The sequence below is a fragment of the Nyctereutes procyonoides genome, unplaced genomic scaffold, assembly GCF_905146905.1.
Source record: "Nyctereutes procyonoides isolate TBG_1078 unplaced genomic scaffold, NYPRO_anot_genome, whole genome shotgun sequence".
In the NCBI taxonomy this organism is placed as follows: domain Eukaryota; kingdom Metazoa; phylum Chordata; class Mammalia; order Carnivora; family Canidae; genus Nyctereutes; species Nyctereutes procyonoides.
In genome coordinates, this window is record NW_026575082.1 from 23,541,945 (window position 1) to 23,556,895 (window position 14,951).

The 14,951-nt window shown below is 34.5% G+C and overlaps 1 protein-coding gene across 3 annotated transcripts in view; it reads right to left on the reverse strand.

The window, feature by feature from the left end:
- The window catches only part of LOC129514601 (mothers against decapentaplegic homolog 4), an 88,988-nt gene that overhangs the window by 22,126 nt on the left and 51,911 nt on the right, over positions 1-14,951 (reverse strand). For all 3 annotated transcript variants that reach the window (XR_008665460.1, XM_055333332.1, XM_055333331.1), the window contains 6 exons: positions 10,768-11,146; positions 9,552-9,726; positions 9,079-9,108; positions 4,142-4,354; positions 829-948; positions 618-734 (listed from right to left, as the gene is read on the reverse strand). Coding sequence is in view for 2 of the 3 variants with exons in the window: in XM_055333332.1 (XP_055189307.1) it covers positions 618-734; positions 829-948; positions 4,142-4,354; positions 9,079-9,108; positions 9,552-9,726; positions 10,768-11,016 (904 nt within the window). In the remaining variant the exon portion in view is untranslated. Of the gene's footprint in view, positions 1-617; positions 735-828; positions 949-4,141; positions 4,355-9,078; positions 9,109-9,551; positions 9,727-10,767; positions 11,147-14,951 lie in introns of those variants that run through there.

The following is a 14,951-nucleotide window of genomic DNA, read 5'->3' on the forward strand; positions in this document are numbered from 1 at the left end:
GGAATTTTTTATTTTTTTATTTACACTCTTCTGTATTTTCCAAGTTTTCTTTGGTACTATTAATCTTATAATGGAGAAAAAGGAATTTAAAACATAGGAAAATTTATGCTCTTCATTTCACTAAGCCAAATGAACAAAGTCCCTCTTCTGCCTGAAACTACAAGCTACGATCATCAGTAGAGTAACCTTCCCAATCAATCCTACACAAAGTAATGATAGATTCCACAACTAAGTGTCTACAGTATGCTAACAGTATGACGTGGGAACCCTTGAGATCTGGACACTCAAGGGATTTCAATGGATATACAGATATACATGAGATCTAGTAACATATACAAAGCGAACAAACAAATGAATGGAAATCAATGTGGTGTTAATGAAACATCAGCAACAGAGAAAGAAATGTATTTAGTAAACATCACTTCTCTAAAACAAATGTATGGTAACAAAACTATAAAAAAGTAAATAATACTGTTTACTAGAAATGCTGAAAAGCAGTAATCATTTAATGAAACTAAACTGTAAGATGAATAAAAGATGTAAAAACATAAAAAAAAAATAGAAAGAAAACCAGTTCTCAAAAAGAAAAGGCCCTTACAACAAAAACAAGAGCTTACAGTAATGTCCGGGATGGGGCGGCATAGGCGGGTGGTGCTGAAGATGGCCGTTTTGGTGGTGAGGCAAATTAGGTGTGTATGGTGCGCTCCTACTTCCAGTCCAGGTGGTAGTGCTGTCTAAAAATTAAGGCCCACATGGATTAATTTGCTTTTAGAAAGTCTGCCTATTTTTTCTCAACTAGTTAAAAGATTTTAAAAAGCATGTACATACTATGGTGGTAAGTAGCTGGCTGAGCAGTAAATCCATTCTGCTGCTGTCCTGGCTGAGGCCCTGAAGCTATCTGCAACAATCCTTCACTATGGCTGCCTGCCAGTATACTGGCGGGCTGACCTAGAGGAACGAGAAGACATTAATATGGTACATTTATCGATGCAATCCTACATTGTTATACAGTAGATGAAGGACCAATTTTATCTGAAAATCACAGCTGTATTGATGGGCAAAAAATGGAACTTGTCCATGATTTATCAAATAACAAACTCTAAAGTCATCTACAAAGGCAAACCTTAACTTGAAAATGTCTGAGATTATTCTATCTTAAGAAACAACTGGCTAATCTTTAGAGGACTTTTTCTTCATAGATATTCTTCAAATGCCAGCAAAATCTCACTATATGTCTAGCCTATCATAATAAATTCAGAAGCACATCAGCTCATCCCTGGTCATGTCATCTAGCTCTGGACCTTTTTGATGAGGACTCCCAAAGTCGAGCCCCAATAAAATGTTGAAAACTGGAAATTCATTATTATTATCAGCACTGGTACTGGTAATCGCAAAATGCTACCGTTTGATAAAAGAAAAGCAGAGCACGCAAGTATTTTAAATGGAATGTGATGGGTAAGGCGAAGTTTAGAAAAGGTCAAGCTCTACTATTCAATCAGTAAAGCACTGCTAGTAAAAAAAAAAAAATTAAGAAAGAAAGAAAGAAAAACAAAAAACAAAAACCACAACAACAAACTGTAAGTCTATTCTGAAATTTTTCATGTACTTTTAAAAACCAAAAATCACTTCCTTCCAAGAACACTAACTAACATCTTCCTGGACTGACAAGAAATTAGTTACCCTTTCTATGTGTAATATACCAGAAGTAAGATTTGTCTGGTTTCTATTCTACTCAAAACCATTCTAAGATATTGCTTGCTGACCTACATTTTTTTTTAGATTTTTAATATTTTTTTAAAGTAATTTCTGCCCCCAACACGGGGCTCAAACCCATAACCCTGAGATCAAGAATCGCACGCTCCACCGACCAAGTCAGCCAGGTACCCCAACAACCTACATTTTTAAGGCCTTTTTTTTTTTTTTAAGTGGAAAAAGCTTGATTTTTTTCAAGCAAGCATGAATTGAGTCAATTATTCATCGCATTTGGAAAGCACTGAAATTTCCTAATTGTTACAACTGGCATCACTTCAATCTTTTCTCATCTAAATGGGAGTATAGATAGAAGAAAGGAAATGACACCATAGTTCAAAGTATCAAGGAAAAGAAACATTTTTTTCCTTCCTACAAATCACATTTCCTTAAGGCAAAGATTATAAAAGTTAAAAAGATTGTTGCAATAATCTCCAAATTATTTAATTTTAAAGATGTTTTTAGCAACCTCACTCCCTATTTATCCCCCCAAAATTTTTTCCAAGTTTCTTTAAATGTTAATTACATTTTAACAACTATGCATGTCACAGACTTTTAGCTTACAAAAAGTGTCACTACATAGGTGAAATGAGATTATTTTAATTTACAGATATTTAGAAAGAAAACCTGAAGTTATTCAAGAGCCAAGTGAACATAGACTATAAAGTAGCCCACTGTGGTTATCTGTACTGAATATTTCCATTACACAATTACAAGTACATAAGATGAAATGAAACAATACAACTATACCAGCTTATTTGAAATAGTCTTCCAATCCTTAGTCCAATTTCTTCTTTAATTCTATCAATACACTTTCTGAGATCTACAAAAACATTTTGCAACAAATTCTAAAAATAATCATCTATTCAATTATAAAAAATATCCAAAAAATACCAAGAAAAATTATTAGCATTTCACTCATACCATTTTTCTGGTTTTCAATGGACTTGGCTCCAGGGAATAGAACAGTTAAAGTCATTTTAGCAAGCACCAACAAAGGCTGTAAAGTCAAATTTCCAGATAATATCAACAGAAGTAAGTGGCTACACTCTCACTTATCTATGCTTAGGTGGTTTTATTCTCCATCATTGACCACTCTGTCAACTATATTCTCAAACTGGTTAATAAACAGTAGACAGATAACAGAAGCACTAAGTGATTAAGAGGGTCCAGGTTCTAAAGCATGTGCTTAACCAGTATACTCCACATAGAGTATGTTGTCTATGGTGAGACTGTCATCTCATGTAGCAAATCCAAAATACACTGAAGAGAAGAAATGAATTAAAGGGGAGATATTTGGTATACTGTACTTATAAATTCAATTAGAGAAATCAATCCTCTATTTATTCTAAAGATCAAATTTCTCTTTTGAATATGATCTGATATTAAATAGAATAATGCTCCCTTTGGTAGCCACTAACAAAGTATTAGTCCAGATCTAGCAACAATCCACTGCTGATGTGGGCTTAGATACAATCTCCGTAGCAACCAGGTACAAATAGCACCATACATATGCCAAGACCCTGCTCTGTAATTAGTTAAAAAAACAAACAAAAAAGCAACTTCATTTGCCAAACAGCAAACTATGCAGCCTTTGGTAACTTTGAAAATAAACAGCAGTATCAACAGAACAGAGTCATTATTGCCTTGATCAGGCTCCAAGAAAAGATAAATCTAATAACCCTCTGGCTCTATAATGTGGCAAAGAAAATGGCATTTCTATCATGGGAAGAATCTTTTTGAAAAAGACCTCCTGGTTAAAAAAAAAAAACACACACACATACACCCCAACCCCCCCCAACCCCCCAGAATTTAGCTATATTTCAAAATTGACTAAAATACTTAACATCTATCTTCAGGGATGTGTATCATAAACAACTTTGCCAGTATCCCTTTTTTAAAGTTTGTACAATGAGAGACTGAAATGACTATTATAAAGTAATATACTGCCAGATAAAGCACAATAAAAACCCTGATTAAAGGAAAGCATACTATTCCATCTAGAGATTTTATAAACATCTTGGTCCAAAACTACTTGTTAACTACTTAAATATTTCTCTAAAACATATCTGAAAGTGCAAGATGATTCTTACTTCTGCATGTAATAATAGGGAAATTACAAATTAGACCATTAATTTATTTTTATTTCTTTATTTAAATTCAATTTGCCAAAGACCATCAATTTAAATCAGTATTATAATCAAAGTCATTACTTAAATCCCAAGTGACCCGTTTTTTCCAGGACTAACAGAAAAATCTACTTAATACTTTTTTGCTATAAAAGATACCACAGTACTTTTCATTTGGACTTACTTGGAGTTATCCTCCAAGTACATATAAATATTAAATGGGGAAGATCAACTTGTTAACTACATTTGATTCTACTACTCACTTGTGGAAGCCACAGGAATGTTGGGAAAGTTGGTGGTGCTGGTAGCATTAGACTCAGATGGAGCCAACAGAGCTGGGGTACTGTATGTCTCCGATGAGGCACGATTACTTGGTGGATGCTGGATGGTTTGAATTGAATGCCCTTCAGTGGATAATGATGGCTGTCCCTCAAAGTCATGAACATATTCATCCTTCACCAACATACTTGGTGGAGCTATATAAAAAATTAAACACATTTTAAAATCTTCTAAGCTTTGGTTACCAGGAAAAAAAAATGTTGTAATAAGTAATATGACAACATCTAAAATCAACTATAGTGTAAGTAACTTTTAACTCAGAATTTTTTCATATTTGAAAACACTACTACTTTATCAGCAAAAACTATTTAGAAGTAGGGACCTCTGATATATTCTATCGATCAATCTAACTGACCCCTGAAATTTGAAACTCGACCATATTCCAAACCCATCCAGCAGTGGTCCTCAAGAGGTATTCCTTAGTTTTCTGATTAACCTAGAAGAATAATCACCTTAAATACATGAGTTAGATGGAAAGCATAAGGCTGGGAGAAGTGTTTATCCATGAGAAGACCAAAGTGAGATCAAGTACTTGGCTATATGTTTTTGCTAATTTCACAGTGTAGAAATATAAATGGGATCTGATAGCTATTCAATTCCAGGATTTATACTTATCATTAAATGACATGCTTTGAAAGTGAAATGTACTGAAATGTCCCCTACTAGGTCAGAACCAGAAGCAAAAATCCTAAATGGTAAGTCAAACTGAAATTTCCCTCTGAAAATCCAAATCACATAATGATGTTTGATAAATATTTGTTGTGAAAAAATTCAATAATCAACATCTTTCACCTTAATAAGCAATCCTAAACTCAAGCCAATACTACAGAACATTTTTCCTTTAACAAACTAGGGAATGGTTGCCTTTGTTTTAAGGAAAAAAAGAAAACTTAAACCGCATTGATAATGTCAACTGTTCTCTGCCCAGAACCTATTTGTTTTAGGCTATTGCTTTGCGGTATGCTTTTTATCTTTAGCCAACAATCCTTTACTGCTTTTCAACTAATACTACCCCAGAATCTTACAATTCATTGAATTCTAATACTAGGTTCTTTTCTTAGAACACACAATAAATAGTCCACAAAAAGACATTTTTTTCCATTAAGAATCAATATATAGGGGCCCTTTACCTTTCCCTACATCAATTTTTGAGAAAACTGATTACTAAATACCACTTCATTACATGGTCTTTTGTTTTGTTTTGTTTTTAAGTAGGCTTCATGCCCAAAGTGGAGCTTGAACTTGCAATTCTGAGATGAATAGCCACATGACGCTACTAAACCAACTAGGTCCCCCAACATGGCCTTTTTTTAAAAAATGGAGACTATTCCAAAGCAATAAGAATAACCTATTGTTCAAATTTCTACATACAATCTCTTAAAGAGGTTTTGCATGCATCGAAAGACATGAAGGGGCACCTGGGTGCAGTCGGTTGAGCACCCAACTTTTGGTTTCGGCTCAGGTGGTCATGATCTTGGGGTGGTGAGATCAAGCCCTGTGGCCAGCCCCACATTAAACATGGAGTACTGCTTAAGTCTTCTCACCCTCTGCCCCTACCCCACCCATGCATGTACACACGTTTGCATTTTCTCTCAAATAAATAAATCTTTAAAAACAAAAAGAAACGTAATGAAGATTTGGATACTTTTAAGACCAATGAATTCCACTCCAAAAAGTTTTTCTTTAAAAAATTCTAGAGAAACAAAAAATAATGAAAAGGATGCTGCTTAACACATCACTGTATCAGTAATAAAACTGGACCCAACGATTCATCACCAATGTTAGCCAGATTATAAAAATACAAAGAAAAAATAATTTGGGACAAAAAGCAGATATTACTGTTATTTATTCGATCTTTTTTAAAAAAAATTACACCCTTCAACAAAATTCTCTAATTTTCTTCCTATAGATCCTGACATCTCTATGTACTTCCTGGACCTTTTAGGGTTTTTGGTTGTTATAGTAACAAGGATCTTTTTAACCAAGATATTGGTATTGTTAGTACAAAGGAGAAAGCTACTGATTTGAGAAAATAAGTTTGTGAACTGGATGGCTCATCACTTTTGCTTTTCAGTTGACTGTTAGGCTTAAAGTACAACTGTAATAACTAAATTCTCCTTTTAAAGAGCTACGCCTCATAACCTACTCTCACCTAATACACTGAATAAACCTTCCCCAGTGTAAGTCTGAGAGTTCTACCGACTGCAAGTGTCTTCAATCAAATAACTTAAAACATGTCCCTTAGGTAAAACTATAGGTATCAAGGATAGATATCTGCACAATATTTTTGCCAAGAGAAAAAAAGTTGGTTACAAAACACTATTGTACACTATGATCACATGCATGTTTAAAAAATCACATTCTGTAATTAAAAAAGCAAGGTCCAGAAAAAGTGCACAATATGCTTTTAATGTAAGAAGAAGAGGGAAATAATACATGTTTTTTTGCATAAAGAAACCCTGGAAGGAAACACCAGAAACTAATAAAAGTGATTACCTGAGGTAGGGGGGAATGGGGGCAGGGGTGGGAGCACTTCTTTTCACTGTATACCTTTTTATAGTATTTTGATTTATGGACCATGTATTGCCTATTCAAAAAAATAAAATTAAAAAAACATATAGTATATATTTTTTAAGTCCAGAATAACAGACACCAAACTATTAGCTATTTCTCTTTATGGACTAGCATTCAACAAATTTATTCACTGAATAAATATTTATTGAGTACTGTTCTAGCACCTGGGACACATGAATAAACAAAAGAAAAATTTCTTTCATGGAATTTACACTCCAATATTTTTTTATTGTTTAAATATCTAATATTGAGGACACATTACTCCAGCTCCTCCTGTCTATCGTGATCTTCATCTCATCAAGCGTAGATAATGCCACCTTCCATGTGGGAGTATAATGAGAACAATGAAGCAATACTTGTAACTCGTACAGCTCAGTTCTGGACAAAAAGTCTGTACTTATCAAGTGTCAGCTGTTATGCTTTAACCATACTTTTAGAGCAGTCATACATATATAACTGTAAAATATTTTATGAGGGGTAAGAAATGTATAAGGGACAGAAAAGCTGAAGCCACTGGACTCACTCCAAGTCAGTGTTCTTATCCCCACCAGCAGGCAGAGCACAGCAATCGTCTGATGCTATTGCTGTCTTATTTACCCTGTCTTTCCTCCACTAAACTATTAGCTACCTTGAGTGGAGAAAACACACCTTACTTATCCTATCGTCCCTAGATCCTAACACAGTACCAAGCAATACATGCTCACTAAACATCTCTTAAAATGAATATGCAGACTGATGTGGTCATGGAAAGCTTCACAGAAGATATGAAATTGGCTGGAAATGATTACCCTAAGATTCCAACTCAAAAGTGAAGGAATTATCCCATTTTCTTAACTTTTTCTTTACCTGGCTTTATATTATTACTCTGTCCAAATCTAGAAGGGGATGTGGAAAACACCTGTTGTTTTTTAAGGAAATAAGCCACTGAAGCTGGCCTTTACAAACCACCACTAGGGGGATGTGCAAGGCTAAAACAACCCTTAGAGCTACTAAAAAGAGCCTATTACCCCCACACACAATCTGACCAAAGATGACCAAAGATAACTACTCATAACAGCAACATGTTAGGATAAGGGGGGAGTGTAATGAGTCTTCAAAACTGGATCTCCTCACAACCACTCCCACTAAGGAGATTCTGATATAGATATCACTAGAGTCACCCAATCCTTAACCCCTGCTGAGCTGAATACTTTAATTCTCCAAAAGCATGGGTGGAGAATGGTGAAGATCTGAAGGGTATTTACTTTCAAAGAAAAAAGAAGACTAATATTAATGTAAATTGTAGTAAAGAGGCAAGACTTAAACCAATCTTAGAGCTATCCTTCCCAGACCACTACCACATTACCAACCCATGTTCTCAGAAACCTACTAACCAGTAACGAGTACCAAAAGGGACTGGAGTCTTCCTCTATTATAGCGACATGGAAGAAAAGTGGACTATAAAAACAAGTAGACTTTCAAGCTCTTCCAAAATTTTGTTTAAGGTTAGATGATATTTCTGACCCACCTCTAAGATTCTGCAACAAGTACCAACCCACTGTTCCTCCAGAACTGTACATCTTTCTAAGATAATGGTGGTTCTTTATCAGAGTTTCTCTGCAAATTAACTGCTTACAAAAATTTTAGTTCATATTCTAATAAAACTAAAGTTTAACAGATCTCTGTTCTCAAATATTATACTAAAAAACACCACCCCTCATTGATTTCATTTCCCTACCTCAAAACATGCTCCTTTTTAAAAGAGAATTAAATGAGATAATCTATGAAAGTTAAAGTAGCCTTGTTTCATTTGCTCAAAAATGTAACAAGAAAAAATATTAACATATGTAGTTTTAAATCACGCTTAAAATTATCTATCATTCATAAAAATTAGGGAGAAACAAAGAAAAATTAGAATATTAGTATTTCTTAAAGGACATGCTATACATGACTCCAAATTGCCAAACATTATAGGTATTTATATTTATTTAAATTGGCTCTGTAAGATTTTCTTCCAAAATGACCAGTTTTTATCAATTCAAAAAATATTCTTTCTTCATATGTTTGATATTCCCCTATCATATTTTTTAGGTCACTCCAGTGCATAAATGGTAGTCAACAAACCACCAGGCTATTTAAATTCAGTTTTAAATACTGATGTGTGCTCCCAAAAAACTGGATTTCCAAAGCAGTAAGTATTTTTTTTGTAAATGTTACCAGCATCCATACAAACTAATTTTAGGTCAATAAAAAATAGAGGGAACAGGATAAAGAAGACAGAGAAAGTTACAAGAAACAGATTACCTACCATTACTCTGCAGTGTTAATCCTGAGAGATCTTAATTTTTTAAAAGGGAAAAGAAAATGAAACATTAATCATTACCATGAAAGTATTTTCCACTGTATTTAAAATTACAAAGTATAAATTTAACCCAGAGATTCAACACTTCACAAACCATTTCAACTCAAGAGTAGTAGTGTAAATGCTATCTGACGATACATAAACTATTCAATTCTATAATGCCTTCCACTTTATTTTTCAAAACCAATATTCTAGATGAGCAGAACATGAACTATAGTGTATACTTAGTTTTAGCAGTCAAAATACAAGTCTATTCTAAAGTTTAAATTTAAATATTTATATTTCATTAAAAATATCTGATTCTTAACCTTAGCTGAAGTCCTGGCTCTATCCAAATTTAAAATTTGGCATAAAAAATTAAAACAGTATCAAGTACTTTTCCCTTCATGCATCTGAAGATAAAAGCAAAGTCTACTTACCAATTCCAGGTGATACAACTCGTTCATAGTGATATGGATTCACACAGACACTATCACATTTTAAGTCAAATGCATACTGACAATATTTAACATGTTTGAGTTCATTTTTATGAAGATCAGGCCACCTCCAGAGACGAGCATAGATCACATGAGGAAATCCTTTCCGACCAGCCACCTAAGAAATATAAATGATCACTTACATATATATATATTTTTAAAGATTTTATTTATTTATTCATGAGACACACAGAGAGAGAGAGAGAGAGAGAGAGGGGGGGGGGGCAGAGACACACACAGCACACACAGGCAGAGAGAGAAGCAGGCTCCATGCAGGGAGCCTGACATGGGACTTGATCCCGGGTCTCCAAGATCAGGTCCTGGCTGAAGGCGGCGCTAAACTGCTGAGCCATCCGGGCTGCCCTAAATGATCATTTATTGATCATCAGTTATACATCACACATTTAACAAGGCATTTTACATATGTTCTCATTTAATTTTTACAATCCTACAAAATCAGTATTATAATCTCTATCATAAAGGAGAAACATTTATGAACAAAGGTATTTTTCAAGACCTGTGCTTGGGTTTTTAAAATGCAAAAAAAATATGAGTTGTTGAAGTAACCATTCTTAAAAACCTTGAAACAAAGTGTTTAAATCCAATGACTTAATATTTCTGTATGTTTCTTTAAAAATATTCAGCAGAGGAGATACGTGTAGTTCTATAAAAAATGTAATCAATGAAAATGAAATATTTTAAAACTTAATAAAATATAAGCCTTTTAACTCTGAGTTTTAAAGAAATGCTTAACATTCTTTTAGAGTCTTTTTCATATAAAAGTACCAAACCTACAATATCAGATTTCAAAACTATAAAAGGACCAAGTATAACTCAGTTTTTTAAATGTACATAAAATACCCTCAAAAAGAAAAAAAGCTGCAAAGATGAATACCAAAGTGCTAAAAGGCAGGGGTTTCTTCTCCGTTTTTATTTTCCAAATTTTCTACATGGAATTTTTTTCTTAGAACACTAAAAAACTTTTTAAGATACATCTTTATTATTACATTTCCATAATGCATATTGGTATAGTACCTGATGTACAGTATCTGAAGAGATGGAACAAATATTAAATTATCCAACAGCAACTTTAAAGGAAGCAAGAATTTTTTAATCTGCCACTACAAAAGATAGAGAAAAACTCTCGAACAGGACTAACCTGAAGCCTCCCATCCAATGTTCTCTGTATGGTAACACATTTGCTAGGATGAGCTCCATTTGTAGTTATAGCTGTTATTAAAGAATCCAATTCATCTTTTTTCTCCTTCAGCTTCTTTACCAAACTTTCAATTGCTCTTTTTGCAAATGTTTCACTCTCTCCACCTTGTCTATGGCACATCAAACTATGTACAATGCTCAGACAGGCATCATTACTTGTTGGTGTATTTGTAATAGACATATTGTCCATTTGTTAAAGTTATTTCTTTTAAATCAAATATGTCTCCAATTTCCGGAGAAATTTTGATCTTTTCGAGGCAGTGAAAAACAATGGCTAGCGTTCCAAGGAAAATTATTAGGCATGTGGTACTCAGGATAACCTAAAAAAAAGAGACATAGACATTAAAACACATTTCACAAAGTAAATTCAACTACTTGGGAAAAGATGGAATTGCTCCAGTTAAGTCAAAGACTCAGTGCACAGAATTTAAATTTGGTGCTTAGCTTTTTAAATAAAATGTTACTGTTTTTGACATTCCAAAAAATTATTAAAGTTAGTCTTGTTATTATAAGGGCACGCTCAATCAAGTCCTGTGGACTGAACTAGTCACTCTAAAGTTAAATCTTAGCAAAACTTTAAAACGATTACTAATGAAGATAAGCACTTTAAAAATATGCTTAACAGCTAATTAAACCTAAAAGTCCACCATTAATACACATGAAAAATTTAATATCACCTGTTACAAAATGCTGTTTATAAGTTAAAAAACACCCATCTTTCTAAAGAGACCAATGAAAGAATAAAAAGATGAACACAAATTTTTAAATGGGCAAAGTATTTTAATAGCCATTTCTCCGAAGAATGGCCAATAAGTGTATGAAAGATGCTCAAACATCACTAGTCATTAGGGAAATGCAAATCAAAACCACAAGGAGATAAATCAAATTAATCAATTAAATCAAAAGGGCAGACAATATGGGTATTCGCGAGGAAGCAGAGAAATGGAGCCCTCATCCACTGCTAGTGGGACTGCAAAATGAAATTCCTCAACATGTTAAACACAGAGCTACTATATGACCTAGGAATTCCACTCCTAGCAATTCTACCCAAGGTTACTGAAAACCCATGTCCACACAGAAACAGGTACATAACTGTTCACGGCAGTATCATTCCTAACAGCCAGAAGTTACAGTACAAACGCCAGTAACTGAGGACTAGACAAATGAATATATCCACAAAACGTAATATTATTTGGTCATAAAAAAGAATGAAGTACTAATATATGCTACAACATGGATGAACCTTGAAAACATGCTAAGGGGAAAAAAGCGAGTCACAATGGGGCGCCTGGGTGGCTCCGCGGGGGGTAAGTGTCTGCCTTCAGCTCAGGTCATGAACTCGGGGCCCTGGGATCCAGCCCCGTATCAGGCTCCCTGCTCAGCAAGGAGTCTGCTTCTCCCCCTCCCTTTCCCTCTTCCTCCTCCCTTCTCCTCAGGCTCTGTCTCTGTGTCCTCTAATAAAATCTTTAAAAAGGAAAAAAAAAAGTCAGTCAGAAAAGGCCACATATTGTATAATCCCATTTATAAGAAATATCAGTACAGGCGAAGGCATACAAAGAAAAAGCAGATCAGTGTTTGCCAGAGGCTAGGGGGAAGGAAAACAAGAAGCGACCACTAACAGGTATGGAGTTTCTTTTGGGGGTAATGAAATGTTCTAAAATTGATGGTGGTGATGGTCGCACAACTCTGCCACTATGGTTAAAAACATTTATATGCTTTTAAAGAGTGAATTTTAAAGTATGTGAAGTATATATTAATAAAGTTATTATTAAAATAGGAGGCCACTGAATTCCTTAGAAGATTTTACCTGTAAAAGCAGTAAGGTAAATTATTTTCAAAACAAATCAAAATATAGAAAATGAATATTAATAAAGAATCCATTCAATATGTTCAAAACTAAAGTAACTTATCTAACCTTAAGATCACACATGGAATAAGAAAAGGTCTTCAGCCTAAGAATAAATGAGATAAAGCAGGAATGGAGGCTATACTATATGCTGAATTGTTTTTTTGTTTGTTGAGGATACTGTATTCCATACTTATTCTTTTATTTTCTTTTGCTATTTACTTGAATCATTAAAAATCTATCCCCCCTGGGGTGCCTGGCTAGCCTAGTAGGTAGAGGAAGCCACTCTTGATCTCGGGGTTGTGGGTTCAAGCCCCACACTGGGCACAGAGCTTACCAAAAAACCGAAAAACAAAAACCTAACTCATCAGTCTCTACCAAAGCCTCTTCTGATGACCTTTACTTGTGAAGCATTAATTCCACTCAATCACCCAGGATTGGAAAGTAAAACATCCAGTCTCATTTTATCCTAGTTGTCCTCTGAAACACAGCCTAAATGTCTCTTTCCTACACCCCCAATCCAGAAGAAGAACTTTCCTGGTGTGTTTACTGTGTATTCTCTGGTAATTGATCCCCTCCCTCAAATTTAAAACACACCCCAATTACAGCTCAATACATCATATTACAGTTATTTGATTATGTACTTGTCTCATGCTCTGTTGCCACAAATCTAGAAGTTCAAGAAAACAGCAAAACTTTCCCACCTTACAAATTCCCAGCACCACGCACAGTTCCTGATACATACAAGGCAAACACGGATTGACTATAGCTTTTTTATTCTGTGGCATTTCCTTGCAACAAACTTTAAATAATACACATATTCTTGTTGAATTCATTTCTGATAACTACTTTCCAAAAGATTTACTAATTTAAAATGTAATTACAGTGGTTGAGTGTTAACTACTTCACCACTCAGATGATATCATCCCTAAAACTTAAGGTATTTGGGGGCCTAAGGTATCTTAGAAACTGTCTTAATTGCACACTTCTTTGAAAACTGATAAAAATGTCCTCACTTAAATACCACATTCTTGACTTTATGCTGTTGTACTCCCATAACTACAAGTGCCTGAAACATAAAGTTCCCTGCATAAAAAAATAATACCAACAGAGGTATATAGGTGTTTCCCTACATTAAATAGCTCTAGGTAATAATTTTCTAAGAGTGGTATGCAATGATTGGAACTCTTGGGTGACTCAGTCGGAGAGGCATCTGACTTCAGCTCAGGTCATGATTTCAGGGTCCCGGGATCAAGCTCAGAGTCCTCACAGTCAGGTTACCCAATCAATGGGGAGTCGGCTTCTCCCTCTCCTTCTGCTCATGCTATCTCTCTCTCTCTCTCTCTCTCTCAAATAAATAAAATCTTAAAAAAGAATGGAATGCAATGATAGATAAAAGTACTAGAATGGTATAAATAAATCCGTAAGTTCTGATTAAAACTCTAGCAGTATGACAGGCCACCTTACTATGTATTTCAATTCTCTCTGTAAAATGAGAAGATCTTCCTTGCAAACTTTACAGATTCTCTATGGTAGTAATCAAATGCAACACTGTACATAAAAGCAATCTGGGAACCATAAATTGACCAACTCAACAAACACTGTATCTACTAATATGTGCAAAGCAGTCTGATACAAAAAACAAGTAGCACATAATCAGAAAGTGGTTCTCAACTCTATCAGACAAACATCCCATTTTTGTAACAAGTAATTTATATCATCCCCTCTTAGCCATCCTGAAACAAAGTTCTAACATAATTACACATATTTAAAAATTTAATGATGCCTTAGTTGTAATATAATGGAGAAAAAGATTAATATATAATAAAGTGTGCATTTCAATAAAAATGCTCAGGCCTTGATCTTAGGGTCATGAGTTCAAGCCCTACATTGGGCTCCAAACTGTGCATGGAGCCTACTTAAAAAAAAGTTGCTCAGGCATGATACTTGCACTTGTATTCGGGATCATCATAATTATGACAGCATAATTATGACAAATTCAGATCTTCCAGACAGGTGTGTTATTTTGGCAACTCAAATAGCACTATGGAACTGCAGATGGTGACATGGATTTCCCCAAATGGTGAATTCTTGATAAAGTTCAACAAAAAACGTCAACTTAAGAATTAAGAGAAACTTAATTCCTGAAAAAAATGAGTATATATTAAGATGAAATTAGATAATAGCTAATTGTATGTTTTCCTCCTACATGAATTTCTGGGGCATGTGGAAGTGTTTATTGCGATGCATGATAATTCTTCACAGTCCCTCACTATAGG